This window comes from Elgaria multicarinata, chromosome 2 (genome assembly GCF_023053635.1).
Source record: "Elgaria multicarinata webbii isolate HBS135686 ecotype San Diego chromosome 2, rElgMul1.1.pri, whole genome shotgun sequence".
In the NCBI taxonomy this organism is placed as follows: Eukaryota; Metazoa; Chordata; class Lepidosauria; order Squamata; family Anguidae; genus Elgaria; species Elgaria multicarinata.
In genome coordinates, this window is record NC_086172.1 from 160,405,315 (window position 1) to 160,426,211 (window position 20,897).

At 41.4% G+C, this 20,897-nt stretch overlaps 1 protein-coding gene across 2 annotated transcripts in view; it reads left to right on the forward strand.

Moving 5' to 3' along the window:
* PAPOLA (poly(A) polymerase alpha) overlaps positions 1-20,897 on the forward strand; it is a 61,689-nt gene that overhangs the window by 23,824 nt on the left and 16,968 nt on the right. Inside the window, exons 11-18 of one of the 2 annotated variants that reach the window (XM_063118019.1) lie at positions 1,471-1,591; positions 2,413-2,497; positions 6,682-6,735; positions 9,345-9,464; positions 10,267-10,376; positions 13,303-13,424; positions 13,954-14,096; positions 16,701-16,801. In XM_063118019.1, the coding sequence (XP_062974089.1) occupies positions 1,471-1,591; positions 2,413-2,497; positions 6,682-6,735; positions 9,345-9,464; positions 10,267-10,376; positions 13,303-13,424; positions 13,954-14,096; positions 16,701-16,801 (856 nt within the window). The remainder of the gene's footprint in view (positions 1-1,470; positions 1,592-2,412; positions 2,498-6,681; positions 6,736-9,344; positions 9,465-10,266; positions 10,377-13,302; positions 13,425-13,953; positions 14,097-16,700; positions 16,802-20,897) is intronic. The other variant, XM_063118020.1, reaches the window with a different exon arrangement.

Below are 20,897 nucleotides of genomic sequence, written 5' to 3' on the forward strand. Positions count from 1 at the left end.
TTGCTTAAGCCCCAGGAAACCTATTTTCATTAGAAAATCAAAGAATAGTTAGACTTACAGCACCTCTACTCTTTGTAAAATGCAGAATGTGACTTAATTTTTCGCAGATAAAAGTATAATTTCATACCTTTCTGAGAATTCCTAAATGCCAGGCTTAATGTTAATATGCTTCAGCTTTGAGGTGGTCCAGGTTCGTTCACGATATGATCTCCTTGAGACCTTTTAAGTGTTGATGACCAGTAGCACAACTAGAAATGTGGTTCTAAGTTGGCCTAATACTGTATACCTCACTAACACCACAGGTGCCTACTGTAACCAGTTGCTTATATCGAACAAAGAATAATACCTTTTGCCGTGGATGGCAGTGGACGTGGTTTTGGGGCTTATATCCAATTATTCCTTTAGAAAGCTCAGAATGGCTTTCACAGGACTCCCAGTGATCTTCCATTCAGCACTGACTAGGTCCACATCTCTTTAGTTTCAGCAGTGCTATAGGATTATCTGCTCCTGAACAATTCACTGGGCTCATACAATATGCACAAGAAGTATTATAAAAAAGAAATAGGGTATTTTATTATCCCTATTACATGTGGCTATCTCAGTCGGGTTCTGGGCTTGCTGAAACCCAGCTGGATATAAGACTTCTGACTACAGAGTACTTGGAATCGGAGCCTGTTGGTTGACCAACACAGCAAAATTTATGTATATGAAGATTGTACAGTTTTTGTTTTCAATTAAGAGTTACTTTAATAAAAGCCCACATCAAATGTTATGATTGTTTACCCTTCCTGTTGCCTTGTTACCCTTTGGCATATGAACAGTATGTAATACAAGCCCTTTGTATTCAAATAGCTAAACAAAGCAATGTAAGGAAACAGTAGGGTTTCAATTTTAAAAATTGCAACTTTAAAAGTATTGAAATGCATCTGCACTTTTCCTTTCCTTCTTTCCTTCCTTCATCAAACATACTGTTCTAAATAAAGGTTATGTTAAACACATTTGGTCCTGTTGGGTGCTTAGTCTTTTTTTTTAATTGGCCTTTTCTTGACAAATATACTACAGGAATAAATCGCACCACATATTGCAAAGGGGTTCCAAAGTGCCTGGTAATATCTCAAACGTTGCTCAGGAATTAGTGAGGTATTGCTCTAGGTGCACGATAGTAGGCAGGTTAGCTCCGAATACAGTTACAATTGGAAAACAGATAAAGGAATTCTATTGATTTCTAAAAGCAGGCTAAAATTCATCTTGTCACTGTGAGTTTAAAGTAGGTTACCCATATAAATCACCTTATTGACGTTATTCACTAGTGGCATGTCACAAATATTTCATGATTTAAAGTGGTTCACACAATTCTTATTTATCAATATACAATTTCATGTGCTACGTTGGGATTTTTTCAATGGACAGATCCAAACTTTTTACCTTGAATGTGATTGAAGAAAACTGATTGGCTGTTGTTATGTATAGGTAAACCCCAGTGATAGGTACCATCTTATGCCTATAATTACACCAGCATACCCCCAGCAGAACTCTACCTACAATGTGTCCGTTTCTACACGTATGGTCATGGTTGAAGAATTTAAGCAAGGTAAGTAATTGTGAACATATCTTCCTGAAAGAATGAAAGTAATCTGCCCTAGATTATGTGTTCTGTAGACTGATAACTTGGATCCAGGCATTCTGCTAATGCATATCTAAGTCTCTTGGGAATCTCATGGTTATGCTAAATGTTAAGTCACCATAAGAACAGCATTTCATAATAAATTGGAAATTCGCAATCCTAGATCTGGCTTTTCATCCAGTTTTGGCTTCCCAGGGTATTCCAGTGGCTCAGTATTTTTGTTGACAGCTGTTAGGGTTTTCAAATATAGTAATTTTGATTTACTGAAAAGTGCACTCCTGAAAGCAGTAACAACAGCGAACTCTTCAGTGAACTCCCCAGAAAGAGTGCTGGTGCCAACTCTAATACCTGAACAAATAGTTTTGCATCGTAAGCGTTTTAGCTACTCTTGGTCACAGTATGTACAGCTGAGTGTTTTAAACAGCCAGTTGTACACAACCCTTGCAAATCTTAGTGGTAGATAACCTGTTTTGATATATAATATCCTGGGTTCGATCCCCATCATCTCCCATTAATAAGACTTAGGGTAGTGCGGTAGAAAAAGAAGCTTCTGCCTCAAGCCTTAGAGAGCTAACTGATTAGCATAAGATGTTGTCAGTGACAAGGTTCTTCTGATACATCCTTAACAAACTTAAATCATGAGTAATGCCTTAGGTGAAGCAGATATTCAGTTGTGTAGTTGTAATACTTCCATTTACATACTTTTACTCCTTGTATTTTGTTAAAACTGTTCAAATGAATATCTATATATATATCTGAAAAAGCTGAAATGTGTTTTTATAATTCAGGTCTTGCTATCACAGATGAAATTTTGCTGAGTAAGGCAGAGTGGTCCAAACTTTTTGAAGCTCCAAACTTCTTTCAGAAATACAAGTATGTATTTTATGGCATGACAGATGCTTTATAAGTATATTAATCTTTTAATATTTTCATACTTACTGGCTAACATGACTAGCACTGTTGTAATGAACATAAATAGTTATTTGATTTACAGAGTATTGACCGAATTTTACCCAGGGATGATGGGACATACTAACCATTTCAGCTGGGTAAGAAATAAGATACTTGTGGGTCCTGATCATTTATTAGTAAAATACTTTCTAAAGGTTATCCTTAAGCTCTCTTCTGAAAGAGTTCTGAATTACCAAATATTTTAAGGGTTCCTAATGACACTTCTGATATTAGTATAATAGGAAAGCTTTTTGTATGTATCTTGCATTTTGGTGAAAGATGTAACAATTTATTTAAAAAAACACAAGTATCTTCAGTTAAAATTGGTCTTATATCCCACTTCAAGCTGAGAGTTAAGTATTTTCTGTATTGGGTGGCTGTGTATTAATCTAAATATAATGACTATGAAGCTCCCATTAAAATAAGACTGGTGACCCTGATAAAGTGTCTGTGTTTTGTTTCCTCTAACTCTTTTGTTACAAAGGTTAGAATCCTAAGCAGGTTTTAGAAGGTTAATCCACTTTGCATCAAAATGAAAAATAATGCATTTGCATGCCTCTGTTTGATAACCCCAGCAATACTGAAAATTGTTCCCATAACTCATTTTGCCAAAGTGGAAGGGATACTCATGAAGTAAACTTCCCTAGTTCATTATCTCCACAAATTATAAATGATATCAGCACCTCATTTGGCATCATGACTTTTTTCATATACTGCACAGAATGTTTATATTTGCAATAGGTTTTCTGACCGTAAAAGAAAATGTTTATGTAGTATGCATTAATATTGCTCAACCTTTGGTATTGAAAGCTTGGATGACTATGTCACCCAAAACATAATCTGAACATTCAGTTTGCTGTCTGTTATATGGTTCCGATAGATAGATAGATAGATAGATAGATAGATAGATAGGCATGTATATAGAAATACAGGCTAGGTCTTAATTCCTGAATGGTGCAATCCTATGCATGTTTAGATAGAAGTCCTACAACTCCTAGCATGCCCCAGCCAGTTGTAGGTCTTCTTTCTGGCTAAACATGCATAGGATTGCACCTTGAAGCAGTGATCCTAGGTATATGTGAAATTCATTGAGTTGAAATCAATGATACTGATTTCATGTAGACAATTTGTGTGTGCCAGTACTCTGTCTTCTAACTGATGTATGAAAGATTAGTGTGCATGCATCATTAATATGTTTCCTTTGTAATAACCAGATTGGGGTGAAATGAAATAAAGTAGCCTCTCTGTATGTTTGGGGTTTACAAACTGAAAAGATCTAATTGCTAGACTGGTGTTATTAGTATCTGAAAATGAAGGTTAATGAAGTAGATGCAAGCTATATCAAAGGTGACAGAAAGCATTTCTGATGTCTGCAATAAATGATGAAGTCAACAAATAGCAGCTGAGGAAATTGTGATAAAGTGGCAACATGTTTTTGTAAATATATGTTGTACAAAATTATGTAAATGTTCCTCTGGCTCTGAAGTGTTTCCAAAGGCAGTGGCCGCAATCAAGAGAGCTCCTTCAGGCATACCCAGAAGCTTTTGTACGCCCAGTAGTGCTCTTTTCCTCTCTCCCTCCCTCCCTCTCTCCCTCTCTCTCTCTCTCTCTCTCTCTCTCTGGATAGAAATCTTGATAGAAATCTTTAGATGTGATTACAATCTCTTCAGAAATGCTCTGTGTAACAACCACTCAGATTAATAATTGCTGAAGTAACTCATTCTGTAGTTCCCCAAAACTTTATGATCAATGTTTGAGGCAAATTATTGTAAGAACTTGAAAGCCAAGCCTCACAAATAAGTAAATTGTTTGACTGATACTCATGCGATAAGCTAGTATGAAATCCAGCTGTCACAGTGTCAAATCAGCATCGCATTAAAATTACTTCTATTGGCTGCAATCCAAAGATAACTCCACATATTTTTGTGCATGCTAGATTCCCAGTTTACTTAGAGTTACAGGTTGTTTTGCACACTGTCATACATCTGTATATGGAACTGAGAATTGTATTTGTTCTCACAATGCTCTAGAACCGTCAGCCAGTGTGCTCCAAATTTCGAATGCTACAAGCCTAATAATACAACATTAATAGCTCAAAAGCCATTTTGAAGAGATTGGTGTTTAAAGTTTATTTATTTATACATTTTTATACCGCCCAATAGCCGAAGCTCTCTGGGCAGTTGTAGTCATGTGACATTTTATTCCCCACGTTCAGTTTCCCCGCAAAAATCATACTTTATAACAATATACCCTATTAAAACCCAATTCACACAGTCATTTTTAAGGTGAAGAATCACTACAAGGTGATTTTCCATCAATATTAATATGTTAAAATGGCCTTCGAAAAGTACACTTCCCCTGAGGTAAGATTGCAAATGGTCTCTTACTGAGATTGCTGGCGGGAAATGAGCACTTGGCTTCTAGCATTGCTCCTCTATAATGCAGGTTGCAGCAAAGAGACTTACTTTGCTGCACTGCTACTAAGAGGGAGAAAGTTGCTTCATGAAGGCATCTGCTGCCAAAATTAGTTGTGTGGATTGGCCCCAAAATGCTAAAGTCTCTTTATTTTATTTTATTTTAAAATTAGATTTATATTCCAGAGTCCTCAAAGTGGCTTACAGTATTTATAAAATACAGCAAGTAGCAAGAACCACACGCTCTGAAAACCCAGATCGCACAAGCTCATCTGGAGCAGGAGCTGACATCTGATGCTCCTTTCCACAGGGCAATTGATGTCAGTTATCCCTGGGGGTAGGATAGTCCAATTGGAGCAAACAAATTATATATAGGAAAAGTTCAGATATTTAGCAATCCTTTCCTGATTTCACTTTTTTTTACTGTAAGAGCATAGATTTGTTTAAACACCTACTTGCTTTAAGGTTTAGCTTTTAATCTGTAAATGTTTATCAGTTTCCAAGAATGAGGTTACAGGTTTGGGTGCGATTTTGCTAACATAAAAATGGTTGTTGTTGTTGTTTGATCATTCTAACATTACTACCAGGCCACCATTGGCAAATTGTGTTCCCAATCCTGGGTTTGCCTCGTAATGATAATATAAAGGCAGCATTTGCAGAGGACAATTGGGCAGGCGGGTCAAATAGTTTGTCCCATACAAATCTCCCCCAACCACCATTTTTCAAGACTGTCCAGAATATAAGAAATGCATTGAGCTGCATTCCATGCAAAGTTCCTAGGGTCATAAATCAAGTGCTTAATGAAAGACACACACACACACACACACACACACACACACACACACACACACACGTTGTACATGCTGGGAGAAGGCCAAATCATGACTTGGGTCTTATGCAATTTCATAATATCACAGGAGCTCCGAGAAACATGTAGAAGTCCTGAGCCCACCAAATGCTGCTGCATTCATTTTAGTAGGAGGCAGCAAATAACTGTGAACATTGCTTAATACATGTAGATCTGCTAGTTTTCATTAAGAGGAATGAAGCAGCCCCCTGCATATACAGTTCTGTATGTGCATCAGGGCACATTTGGGTCTAGTATGTTTAGGATTGCAGTGTCGCTTGAGTTTTGCAAAGACTTTACTCAGTTCATGAATTTAGCATTCCAGAACTAGTCTTGTGTCATTTGTTGGTGTTGGCTCATTTTTAAAAGCAGATTTCAAAATAGAACACTGACAGAATACTAGGAAACAGCTTTTTCTGCTTAAAGATAAATTAAAGTTCATCCTCCTAATAAAGTCCCCCCCAAATGTACAACATGAAATATTAATCTAACCCCCTACTTACAGTTATATGTCTAGATGGTTTATTTTTCCGCCAATTCTGCTAACTCCATTAATACCTTTTGTTTTGATAAATGGAACACATCAGAATAAGTATTTACTCATACATAGGTTAATTATGCATTTAAGAATTTTTAAAGGTCAGTTGAGTATCAGTTGCAATTTAGACAAAATGAATATTAACTTCCATTTAACTGTAGTTACTTTGCTGAAACTATGAAGTCATTATTAAACCTAAAATAGTACCATTACTATACTAAGATTCAATGAGATGTTGGAAAATAAACAGATTATCATCCGAATTTCCAAACTTGAGGTAGTATATCATATGTTTTTATCTTCAAAGGCATTATATTGTACTTCTAGCAAGCGCACCAACAGAAAAACAGCGGCTAGAATGGTGAGTACCTGACAGATTTTGCCACCACCTTCTTCTAAGTAACACTTTAGGATGCATTAAAATGTGAACCCATTCTCTGTTTTTCATAGATAAATTGCCAGTGTTCTAGACAGGAATCTGTACTTCCCATGGATATCATGGTGACTGCTCCTCCCAGGCCTATTTGGGAGTGAATGAGCCAATTTTTGTGAACCGCCCAGAGAGCTCCGGCTATTGGGCAGTATAGAAATGTAATAAATAAATAAATAAAATGAGGCTCAGGCAGACTTTAAAGTTTACCATTGTTTGCATCATTAGCACATGTTCTAAAGTTTTGGGGATTTCGAAACCTGGGCAAGACACTTTGAAGGAATATTTAGGAAATGGGACCCGCCTATTTTATGTCTTGCTAGTCGGAGCTAACGGGCCCCAGTGTAGCAGGAAGAATCATGGCAAGCTGTATTTACTTTATGTATCTAGTTCTTTATAGTTCAAGCTAGCAGTTTACTTTATATAGAGAGTTCCTTACAGTTCAGGCTAGCACTTCAAAGTGTTTGCTCCGTCTGATGTGTGACTGGAAAGTCTGGCAAACCAGAAATATGTGAGAGTGGGTGAAAGATTCATGTATGGAGGTCAGTGGTACCCAATGTGGGATCTGCAGGCACCAGGGAGCCCACAGGGACCTCCAGTGGTGCCCACGAAGCTTTCCACTCCCTGTCTCCTTCAGAAAAACATTTAAAACAGCAACAAAAAACCTTGAAAAGATGGAGCACCAGTAAGTCCTTCCTGTTTCTGAACCTGTTGCAGATCTGCTATTTGCCAGTCAGGCAGAGCAGCAAAGTGTTGCTTTCTTGCCCTGCCCAGTTTTCTGCCCACACCAACCTTTCCCCTTTGTTCTCTCTCTCTCTGCCCACTCCCGGTCTCTAGCCTTACAATTTCTCTTCCCCGAATCCCTTTCCTCACTATTTCTCTTCCCTGTCCCCAGCCGTCTCCCTTTTTAGCCTCTAGCTTTGCTCTTTCTCTCCCCTCCCCTCTTCCCCTTTGCCTTGCTATTTCCCCCTCCCAGCCTCTCACCTCAACATATCTCCACCATCACCCCAACTCTTTAGCTCACGTTCGACTAGCCAGGCCTCTACGGCAGCCATTATGGGACTAACTACATTCTCCGTGGGAGGGATTTTGTAGTGGTGCACATAGCAGTTTCTCAAATTTTTATATGTGCCCATGGATCCAAAAAGGATAAGTACCCTTGATGTAGGCCATAGCTGATTATTTCTCTTTCTTTGATGAGGCTTCAAGCTCATACTAGCAGTTTAAAACTTTATACGGATAGAGAAAGCATTTTGAAGTGGTAACTAAGATTTTAGCTTGTTATTAACCGAATGCTCTCTGTATTACAGCATAATCCTATGCATGCTAACTCAGAAGTAAATCACACTGAGTTCAATCCCAGATAACAAACACCAAGTTACTCCCAGATCAGTGTTTATAGAATTGTAGATTTAAGATTATGGTGAGGATCAAAGTTTGTAGTTAAGTTCATATGAGAGTGTTTCAACTAGAATACTGCAGCTCCCCCCTTTTACAAACACTTTTATGCAGTTCTTTTAATAGAAGCCCTATTCCGGGAGCCCTAAATGAAGGCTCTTACATGCCAAAAATTGTGATTTCATAATGAATCAAACCCGGAATACAGCTTTTGCAAATGATGTTGGCAGAGAGTATTAATGATCTAGCTTGAGTAGACTCTAGCCTAAAAGAAACTCCTTAGACCACAAAAAATAAAGTCTTTAAGGTGCCAAAAGATGCTAGCCTTTTTGAAAAACTTGTAATTCTTTCTTCACTCTTGTAACACTTTTCCACCAACAGGGTATTAAAATAAGCACCTTGGAATTTCAAATCCATACTTTGCCGACAATTGGGCGCTTATACCAGCAAATGTAAATGTTTAATATTTGAGCAGTTAATTTTAAAAAGTGCATAAGTTTTTGAGTGAGGGAGAGAGCAGCCTAAAGAATTAGAAAGGGTAAAAGGTTTTCTAAAAATCACACGGTCATTAACCTAGATAAAATTTGAGAAGGGTCTTTGATCCAGTACAGCAGCTGCTGAGAGAAGTGGGAATATACACACTTTAGACATTCCCTGACAACCGCTTGTGTCACCGTCCACACTGTTTTGGAGGGTCCCCCCCAGCCCTCCTGACCAAATTTTGAGGGGGCTGAAAGAGGAAGGAGGAATTGCCTCCAGCTCTTCCTGTCAGATGTATTTTGTGAGTGCAGTTCCATTTGTAAACACTTCTGAATCTAACTGATTGTAAACAAGTTATTTCAGTATATGTATTTCAGTGTATGTGTACTTTCCATTTTTTGTGTAGGTGACATCCAACACTGAATGGGCATCCCCATACACATGCATGCACACGCAACCCAAATTTGCTCCGGAGGGTCCCCCAAACCTCGACTAAATTGAGAGGGCTGCAGAGGTGAGGGGGAATCCATTCCGCTGTTGGTTGGACACAATTCAGTACAACCGTATGTTTCCAGTACTGGCTAAATTGGAACTTTTCTCAGCTAGGAAAGCGATATTTTCTACTTGCATTATTCAATATTAACAAGTTCATTTTCATTTAGGGTTGGCTTGGTAGAGTCAAAAATCCGTATTTTGGTAGGAAGCTTGGAGAAGAATGAATTCATTACACTGGCTCATGTAAATCCTCAGTCATTCCCAGCACCCAAGGAAAATCCTGACAAGTAAGGCTCTTCCTCTTAGTGAGACTATTGGACGAAATGTTACTGAAAGCAGAAAAATGCAGGTTTTTACGATAGTGTTGTCGGATGTTTCACCAAGATTCACACTTCTGTTTAATATAGAACTGCCATTTGTAAAAGGACCCCAGTTCTTGTCATCCTTTCAGGAAATTTGGGGTAGTAGAGAGACTTAATACTAAGTCCTTTCAAACAAAGCGTATTAGTAAATATAAGCTGAGTTTAAACTGCCATGACTATTGCAAAAGCTGGGTTGGAACCAGAGATGTGCTAGGACAGAGGTGGGGCCCTTTTTGGCCCGACGGCCGGACTCCATTTTGGGGAAGCTCTCGGGGGCTGCAGTCTGATACCTACATCTATGTTCTTAGCATTCCAGGTTATTTCTATGATAGACCATTCATGCATTTGTAAAAGGAATTATAGCTAACAAACCAGATGTAGTTGCATGTTGTGCATTTAGAATAATGTGTCGTTTGGCCCTGAAAATAGGTTTAAAAACAGTTTAGATCATATTGAAGAATATTCGTCATTGCCAAGAGTGCAAATCTGATAACTACATCTATGTTCTTAGCATTCGAGGTTATTTCTTTGATTATCAGACCGCTCATGCCTTCATGGCTCTTTTATTTGTTTTGTACCATCCTATTTGAATATTTCTATGACTGGCCACTGCAGAATAGTACATACAATTATTAGGGGGGTGGGAATAATTGTTTACCAAAAGCTATATTTTAGAATTGCTGCTATTGTCATTTGTGATGGTGGTTCTTATTTTTATTTTTTCCAGGGAAGAGTTTCGTACAATGTGGGTGATTGGGTTAGTGTTTAAGAAAACTGAGAACTCTGAAAATCTGAGTGTTGATCTTACATATGACATTCAGTCTTTTACTGACACTGGTAAGTTTGACTCATGGAAATTCTACCTCTAAAACTATGCTGGCTGAGTAATTGGGTTTTGCTTTAGATCATAGAAAACCTCCTTGGAATTGCCAACAACTGCTGGCAACATATTTCCCTTCATAATAATTTTCAATAGATGTTCAGGCATTGGGCCGGTTCGCATGATCATTGTCAGCTAACACGCCATGGTGGCTTTTTAGGTGCAATTTGCCTGATTGCGGCTTGTCGTGTCATCCGAACCTGGGCAGCGTGGCTTGTTTGAGGGGGAAAGAACCCTCAAATAATCCAGCAAGAGCCTGTGGTCATATTTATTTATTTATTACATTTATATACCGCCTCACAGCCGAAGCTCTCTGGGCGGTTTACAGCAGTTAAAAATGGTCATCATCTGGTCCTGTGACCAGCATCTGCAATAGCTGTGGTAGAACAGTCAGTCTCATGCTATACTATGCTGTAGCAACCATAACAGGCAGAATATTCCATCTGAACATGCAGTATACTCTGTACTTCTTGGCATTGCAAAAAATATAACTTGTCACAAAGATGCCAAGCAGCTAATGAATTATTGCAGACATTAAGTAGTAGAAATGGAGAATTGCAATGCAACTAAAGGAACAGTAAATAGGCAAAATGGGGAGGGAGCTTTGGGTGAACCCCGTTACTGGATAAACAAAATTCAAACTTCTCTCAAGGGAGATTCATGGCAAAGCAGAATAGGAATGTCCTTTCTTGCTCAAGCCCTTTCTTTTTCAAAACTCACTAATAATGAAAATCCTTAGTTCCATCTTTAGTATTGCATTGACCTTATGGGAAGGAGCAGTGCACAGCTCTTCTGTGATGGAAAGACTTGAAAGAACTTATTCTGAATGACAAGCTGAATAGCCATACTTTCATACTTGCTGTTCCTGCCAATGCCCACAGGAGGTCTCCGTGACTTTTATAGAAAGAAGTGTCAATATCCAGAGAATTCCATGCACTAAGCTTTTCTCAGCAGCTCTTTGTAGAATGTCACTTTAGAGGATCTCCTGATCTTCAGGGGCACCTTTTCAGGGGGCAAAAGAGGGGTTCATAAGGGAAAGGGAGAACTGCTTGCCCATGAGAGGAGAGAGACTGGGGGAGTTGCCATCCCTCTCCAGTGTGAACGCCCTGCCACTGTGAAGTACTAAGAAGAAAAAGGCACAGAGGAAGCACCCACATTGCTGGTAGCAATGGAAGGAAGCTGGAAAGGAAGAGCTACCTTATGCAGCGCTTCTGGGGAATTACTTAGCAGCACTTCGGTAACTGCCAGTTACCGAGTCTTCCAGTCTTTACTGATTGTTCCTAGATGCCATTTAGTGGCTTCTGATGTGGTGCAGAATCCAGGTTACCCAGCATGCTTTTTCCTGTCCAGAAGAGGGAGCAGGGAAATGCAGTTCCACTATAACAGTCCCTCCAAACTGGTGCCCTCTAGATGTTTTGGACTTCAGCTGCCATCAGCCTCAAAAAGGAAGGCCAGTGGTCAGGAATGCTGGACGGTGCAGTCCGAAACGTCTGGACAGCACCAGGTTGGGGAAGCCTGCCCTATAACTTTGAACTGAGGTTGGCTTGTTCCCTTTCACTGCCGGAAGGGAGAGTTTATGGCATGTGCCTAAACAACTCACCTTCCTCAGCTGTGATGCAGTGGGGGGATTTTCTTTGTTTTTTTCATGAGCTCAGCTATGAGCTGAAGCAAAAGCCTGTTAACCAGCTAGCCAGGTCAAGGTAGTCTGGAAAGCAGGATGACTCCTTCTCTTAGCACCCTAGCATCTTGATCCTGCCTGTAGCAAAGAGGCGATGCAATACCAGATGTAAAAACTGTCATAGAATCATAGAATGTAGAGTTGGAAGGGACCTATAAGGCCATTGACTCCAACCCCCTGCTCAATGCAGGAATCCACCATAAAGCACACCTGACAGATGTACGTCCAGCTGCCTCTTGAAGGCCTCTAGTGTGGGAGAGCCCACAACCTCACCAGGCAACTGGTTCCGTTGTCGTACTGCTCTAACAGTCAGGAAGTTTTTCCTGATGTTCCGCTGGAATCTGGCTTCCTTTAACTCGAGCCCGTTATTCCGTATCCTGCACTCTGGGAGGATCGAGAAGAGATCCCGGCCCTCCTCTGTGTGACAACCTTTTAAGTATTTGAAGAGTGCTATCACATCTCCCCTCAATCTTCTCTTCTCCAGGCTAAATATGCCCCAGTTCTTTCAATCTCTCCTCATAGGGCTTTGTTTCCAGACCCCTGATCATCCTGGTTTCCCTCCTCTGAACACACTCCAGCTTGTCTGCGTCCTTCTTGAATTGTGTAGCCCAGAACTGTGTCATCTGCGTCCTGTTTCCCACCCACCCACCCCGCATCTTGGCAGAAACGTTGTATTTGAGGCTAAATATTATAAATCTTCATATACCTTTTGCAAAGCTAAGAGATTTTTTTTTTTTACTTCGGTTGGATGCAGAGTTGTGCAATTCCACTGACACTGGAGGAAGGATGTGAGCTAGCAATTTTTGGCTACTTCTCCTTCCTCTTGCAAGCCCCCTGTAAAGCTGCTCCGGAGGGTTCGTGGACCCTTTTGAACAGCATAGGTGTGAGTGTTCGGGCTGCAGGGGGAAGGAGGAATTGGGTGAAGATTACAGGTCACCCCTCTTCCTCCTTTGGCAAGCATCCACAGTACTATCCACAAACCAAAGAAGCACTTCAGTTTGCACAGGATCAAGTCTGGATTCAAATCTGTATGTTAGAATATAATGGTGTAGTGCATTATCTATATTCCTTTTTCTCAGGGCTGGAAGAAAACGCTAAGGTTTTTTTCTTTTCAAAACCAGAATACTCAAGAATGCAAATTTCTTTCAGGGCAAGTAATGGCTCCCCCAAATGTTAAGCCTTTTAATGTTCTTCTAATTATACAGTTTATAGGCAAGCAATAAACAGCAAGATGTTTGAGATGGATATGAAAATTGCTGCAATGCATGTTAAAAGAAAGCAGCTTCACCAACTGCTACCTAGTCATGTGCTTCAAAAAAGGAAAAAGGTAAAGTTAACAGAAAAATATAACCAGTATGTACTGTAACATAAGTATGTTCTAGTTTAATATCCAGGTTTCTGATTATATTAATACATATCTTGTAACTATGGCTTGCACAGATTCTATTGAAGTAATTTAATATTCTTGTCCCCTCTGATATGATGCCTGGATTATCTTTGACTTGTAGTTTGCATGGTACATGCTCCAAATTGATAAAGCATTGCATAGCATTCCTGCAGTTTAATTTCAACAAGTTTGCACGGATTAAAAGGAGCAATGTTAAAATCTTGTCTTCAGAGGCATCAAGAGAGAAGTTGGGTTAACATCTGTCAAAGATGGCTTCAGTCTTACCCAGCAGTTCTCTGGTTGCTCTAGCAAGTCTCCCAAACTTATAAAGTTGTCCTATGTATTGCACCATCTCGGATAGTATACCCTTTCTCACTAAGCCGAGAGAGAGGAATCTCTCCTCCCAAATAGCACTAGATTTTTGCTGCTTCTGATTAGCTTCTCTGTTTTATTGTCTCGTTGGTTGCAGCATTCGACAGAAGGGGTCAGGTTGACAGCGCTGAATGACAGCAGCCTAGACTTATCTATGGATAGTGATAACAGCACATCTGTGCCTTCTCCTACCAGTGCTATGAAGACAAGTCCATTGAACAGTTCTGGAAGCTCTCAGGGGTATGCATCTCCAATGTAAACCTTGATACTGAGAATACAACTAGGATCCAGAATTCATGCAGATAAAAAAGTAGCTTCTACAGTTATAAAATCGCCTGTGGTTGGTTTCCCACATCACATATTTGTTTGTTTATATATTGCATACCTACATTCTGTAAACTTGTTGAACTTGGCAAAGTCACCTCATTCCGTCCTTCAGGCCTGGCCCCTTTGTGGACAAGTTACTTGCAAATGACAAGCATAAGTATATTGAGGTCATCTCAGTTAGACTTGGATGGAACTGCCACCATCTCTCTATTTGAGACAGCACATGAGAGGGAGCCTGCTTTGAAATAAAGCAAAACCATTCATTCTAAATTGAGGTATAGATCTATCCTGCAAAAGGAGATGATTCATCTTGCTTCCTGCACTTGTTCTCTGTTGCGTGCCAGTGGGCTAAAACAGGACTCCAGTCTGAGTTCTTGAAATCTGCCCCAAAGAGCTGCAAGGAGAATCAAATGAGAGGCATTTGATAGTAGCCTTCTAACTTAATGTATTTCATTCCTGGTTCTACTTCCTTGAACTTATGCCTTAACTGATTTCAGTGGCATAGGCTCCAAAGAAAGCCCCACAAAGCTCAGTTTACACATGCATCCAAGAAAAATGGGTGTAAGAAATTCTAGTTTTCATTGATAGAAAAGATAGACTAATAGTGGGCTGGATCTAGCAAAAGGCTCCTGCAGAGCAAATCGAAGGGCTCCTTCAGGCATTGGGATGCTCCTGATCCAGTAGATTACAGGGGAGGAGGTGATCTTTGCCAGTTACCACGTCCCTCTTCAGTCACTTGTGTCCCCTGATAATCTGTTCTACAGGGTAAGGGAACTGGCCAGTGGCCACGGGGGTGGGGTGGGAGCTGCAAAGGGCGGAAGCAATTGACAAAAATTGCCTTCCTTCCCCCATCCCCTTTCCCACTAGCAAGAGGGTTCTCAGTAGAACTCCACTTGGGCCCACTTCCACCAACAGAGTAAAGCTCTGGATCCAATCTAGTGGACCCTGTTTGCACCTAACAACAGCGAATTGTGGGTTAATTAATTCGGGATTTGCTGGATTGCATGCCACTGCCACTTTGCCTAATCAACCTCTGATCATTGCGATTGGAGAGTGTTTTGTGATTTGTGAATCCAGACATTACAGGTTTTTCATGGGTTAAACAACCCACAGTTAACAACCTTGTTCAGATGACATGCTAAGCCATGGCAGAGAAGCATTTTGGGCTTAGCATGTTGTGTGAACCATAATTTAGCATGTCGTATGAACCGTTCCTAACCGTTGTGGCTACACAACCATTGTTTAAACATGCTCACTAACCATTCGCTGCAAAAGGGTTAGCAGTCTAACCATGGCTTAATGTGTCATCTGAACAGGCCCAACCTGAGACAGGCCCAACCCACAAGTAACCCATAGTGTCCAGATTTGCACATCAAGAACGTATTTGTGTTTTTAAATCGTTGGTTGTTTTTATGCTTTTCACGGTTTTAATTTTTGTGAACCACCCAGAGAGCTTTGGCTATTGGGTGGTATAAAAATGTAATAAATAAAAAATAAAACAAACATTTTGATCATGCAAAATGGTAGCAGCATGCACCAGGCTTGTGACCTGGCAAATCGTGGCTTAATTAACCCAGGATTTGCTGTTGTAGCATATTATTTATTTATTTACTTTATATACCGCCCCATAGCCAAAGCTCTCTGGGTGGTTTACAGAAGTTAAAACATCAATCAGGTCATAATGCACAAGGCTATATGCAGAATTCTTGGTGAAGATTCTTGGCCAAGTTTGGTCTCTATGATGAACTGAAACTCTTGGATTCAGTTTGCATGATCACCACAGTTTGCATGATCACCGCAGCTTAACAACTGGCCATGTGTTATTTGAGGGTTGCTTCAAGCAATCCATGCCACCCAGGTTTGGATGACAGGACTAGCCATGCTCGGGCAGATAATTTGGCAAACTCTGCCCAGCATGTGTAGTAGTAAACAAGCCACTGTGGCTTCTTTAAGCCATGGTGAACATATGAACTGAGCATTGTATGGGGCTGTTGATGCAACAGGACAGCCTGCTGTGGATTATTTTATCCACAGCTGTGGTGTGTGCAGGACACATGCTGCCACCATTTTGAATATGCAGTCCTTGCTCGGAAATTGTCATGTTGTGTGAACCCAGCAAGCATGGGTTATATGAGGGTTAAGCAACTGTCATATAACCATGGTCTGTTTTAGGTTGTTTAACCCTCACATAGTCCATGCTCTCTGGGGTTGCATGACATGGGGGTTTAGCTGTGCAGTGTGGTGCCTGTGGGCACTGCAGCTCATGAATGTTAGTCCATCAGCTCTGCTGGTCTGTGACCATAATAAAATTTGGTATTTGGTCCATCAGCCATTTATTGTGGCTTGCCAGGTTCAACAAGACTGTTTTTATAGTCCAAGGATGGTTGCGGAGTCCGAAGGCTTATCGAGCCCCGGGTTTGGGGGTACTGCTGAACTATTTGGCTTGATCGGTCACAAGTTGTAAAGGCCTGCTATAATTAATGGCTATGTTTTGCTTCTTTCCCCTCAATATTTTAGCAGAAGCAGTCCTGCTCCAGCTGTGACGGCAGCATCTGTGACCAACATACAGGCTTCTGAAGTCACTGTGCCACAAACAAATTCCAGTGAAAGCTCAGGGGGTAGGAAAAAAATACCATCTTGCAAATACGACTCTCCTAAATGGCTTATCCATTAAATCTTTTCCCCTCATTGTTAGTGGTTTGCCAGTTCAGAGAGAACAGGTTCACAGTGCAAGCATTTCCATCTACTTTGCAAATTGCCATATTTTGATATGACATGCTGATCAAGCCACCAAAATGCCAGCGGCAGAATTGCTCTTGAGTAATTCAAAACCTTTAAAAAATGCTCTGTTTGCTCTTCACAAGATGGTGTCTGAAACGGAGCCAGCAGGTGAAGGGGATATAAGGGTGGGGCTTGCTTGTGTGCCCACAGCCCCTTCCTGTTTTAAGCCCAGTTGCTTTCATTCAGATGCCTGCATAGAGCTATTGATAGTGCTACAACTGAGCTACTTTTATCCAGAAGGCGCAGAGAACATTATACCTCTGAGATAATCCAGCAGCTAATTTTGAAAGCTCAGTCATTATTTCTCAGCTTTAGGAGTCTCGCACAAATCTGCAATATGTGGACAATAATACGAAGTCTGCATTAGTATGGTTGCAGTATAAGGCATAAACAGCAGTTGTTATTTAACAAACTATTCAGTATCAGTCAGCATTTTAGTGCTTGGGGTTGGGGCGGATGGCGGATGTGATCTGGGTTTTTTGACCTTGGATAATAACATAAAGTTACTCCTGGGATAATGTCAGAAGATCAGTACTTGCAGCCTTCTGTCATGGCATCTAGATCTCTGCTATGGAGCCTCAGATTTGAAACTAAGCAAAAAAATATTGCAAATGATTTATTAAATACTTTGTATGAATTCAATTTGCAACATTTGCAGGCATGGAGCTCTGACCACTGAAAGGCATTATCATGGCTGCTGAGCCTTTGACTGACATTGCAAGCCTTGTTCAATGTTCAGTAGCAATTGGTGCTAGGATCCTCTTTTAAAATAAATAAATGCCATAGTAGGTCTCCTGGGAGCACAGAATTCCATGCTTTGTGGCATGCTCTGTTACATAAATACTAGGCATAATCTAAGTAGCCCTTTAATTTTCAATTTGAATGCTTGGAAAACCTGCTTTTGAGCAGGGATATATGCTGTGATTTGTTAGACATGCAAAAGAAGCATAGGAAGTTCAGAACTCTGCTTCCGGGAAATTTGAGCTTCTTCATCGTGGTCTCTATGCATCACACATATGGGCTTTGCGCCTGCGCAGAGACCAGACCGGAATCTCCAATAGCTTAGGGAAACGTTTTTGGGCGGGAACCCCTCCCCCGCGCTACCGCGCATGACCACGGGGTTCCCGCCCTTCCCTCAGTTCTTCGTCGTCCGCATTGTGCACAGACCTAGAAACCGTATTCTCTCCAGTTATCTTTAAACCTAATACTTACCACTAAATTCTCCTCGTATTCTTCTTTCCACGTATCCTTCTTCAATTCTCTTTTCCTACTTTGCCTAAAAAAAAAAAAAAAAAAAAAAAAAAAAAAAAAAAAAACAACCAGTTATTCTTCTGTTTTCCTTTTCTTTTTCTAGCGATCCTTCGATCGCGTTGGCGCCTCAGGCGCATGGCCGTTAGGGCCCCATTTCGTAAGTGCGTAAAATGTGGCTCTAAATTGCCACCAAAGGACGGTCACTCGCTCTGTGTGCTTTGCCTGGGTGAGGGACACAAGGTTCAGCAGTGCCATCATTGTATGGCGTTCACCAAACAAACGCGGAAGAACAGAGCGGATAGACTTCGGTCTATACTTTGGGAAAAAGCTCTACGAGCTACTGAGCCTACGCCTCAAAAGCGTAAGGAAAAATCCTCCTCAAGGGCAATGGAAGAGACCCATAGCCCTGAAGTTCAATCGATTGTTATCGATGAGGAGATGAGGGCGGATAACAGGGCCATACCCCTGACGCCAGGCCGATCTCTAGCGGTGTCTGCGGCAAGAAAGATTTCAAAGAAAGCCCGGACCCCTAAGTCGGCAGAACACTTAAAAAAGAAGAAGAAAAAGAGGAAGGACGCTGATAAACGTTCCTCTCCTAGGGTCGATACCGTACCCACGGTGCCCGCTAAGCCTAGTTTGCCAGCGGCGACCTCGATACCGACGCAATCGTCGATGCCGACTCCGTTACCAACTGCAAGGAGTTCGATGTCGGAGGGCGAAATTCGTGACTCCACATCGGCTATCTCCGCACCGTACCCTTCGGTACCGTGCGCTACTGCTCCACAAGAACCAACTGGTCTCGCTGTGTCTACCTCTTATCGACAATTGCATTCTCCTAGACCTGACTTTGACCGCATTTCGCAGTACTCCGGTTTTCAAAGAGACTATTCTTATGATTGGGAATACTATCGTCCCCAGGAATTTTACCCAGCAGAACGGAGGCATTACGATCATTATGCTCATCCTCCTCCAAATGCAAGGGTCATTCAAATCCCTCCTGCTCTTCAATCTCACACTCCTCGCAGTCAGCACAGCAGAGTCGACCCTGCTGAACAGCGTTCTATACCGAGGCTGACAACACAGGTCTCTTCACCTCACCAAAGCCAGACCTTGCAGCCAGTGCGTCAAACACTGCAACCACAAGACTCTCCTGATGAGGACTATAGATCTGATTCAGACTCTGTGGTGTCGGTAGCCCCATCTATGCCTTCCCCCGATGACGTTGTAAACACACAAGAGCCCGTTTCCACATCGGAGGACATGGGAAACTTTACCGACCATGTAAGGCGGATGGCACGAACGTTGGGTCTCGATGTCGACCAACCGACAGAGGTCGATGATGACCCAATATATGATGTTATGCAAACGGAAGCTACTTCTACTATCGCTATCCCGTTCCCTCCTACCTTGCGGAGGACAGCACAATCCTCGTGGAAAACTCCTTGTGCGACTCAACCAACGTCTAAAAGACTTGAGTCGATGTACAAAATTAAAGAATCTGATGCAGACTTTCTATTCCAACACCCTAAACCTAATTCAATCGTTGTTGAATCTGCCCAAGGAAGATCCCAAAGAGTACATTCAGCCCCTACTGATAGAGAGGGCAGAAAATTGGACTATTTAGGCAGAAGGGTTTATGCGTCTTCTTCTCTAGGGATAAGAACTGCAGCGTATGAGGCTACGATGGCCAGATACCAGATATTCTTATTAGACAAGTTAAACTCCCTCTGCGACCATCTACCCGAAGAGAAAAAGGAGTTGGCAAAGATTTTCCAGACCGAAGCTACATCAATAGCTCGTCTCCAATTGAATTCAGCAAAACACCAGACGGATTCACATTCAAAATCAATGATGGGCTCCATAGCCCTACGTCGTCATGCTTGGTTAAGATCAGCCAACCTGACAAACGAAACAAAAACTAGGATTGAAAGTCTTCCATTTGATGGAGAAGGACTATTTAACAATAAAACTGACGAGTCCTTAGATTCAATATATAAGGCTCGCACAACAGCCAAGAAGATGGGCTTCTCGCAACCACAACCGCAATTTAAACAAAGGCGCTGGACTAGACAACCGTACCAACAGATGCAGCAGCGCCCTCAATACGACAAACAACCTGCAAAGCAGCAACAACTTCAAAGAAAGAGGCCGTATCAGGCCCGATACCAGCAAAGCAGACACCAGCCTGATTTCTCTAAAAGACAGCGGCTTTGACTTCTCCGTCCCAGGCCTACTACCATTTACCAACCGTCTAGCACCCAAGTACCATCAATGGGAGTCCATAACATCCGACTCCTGGGTGCTCGCTATCATCAAGACGGGATACGCCATCGAATTCGATGCCCTTCCTTTTTCTTCGGGAGTGAAGATAACAGCACCATCCCCTCCTCTGCTGCTCGAGGTACAGACCTTGTTATCGAAGGGAGCCATCTCTCCCGTACCTGCGGAGGAACTCAACCAGGGATTTTTCTCCCGTTACTTCACGGTCCCGAAGAAAGATGGAGGTCTTCGTCCGATTATGGACTTAAGACAACTGAACAGATACATCACTCCAAAGAAGTTTCGTATGACAACAGTTACTTCAATCCTCCAACTGTTGCATACAGGGGTCTGGTTCGCGGTAGTAGACCTGAAGGATGCGTATTTCCACATCTCCATCAGGGAATCGCATCGAACTTACCT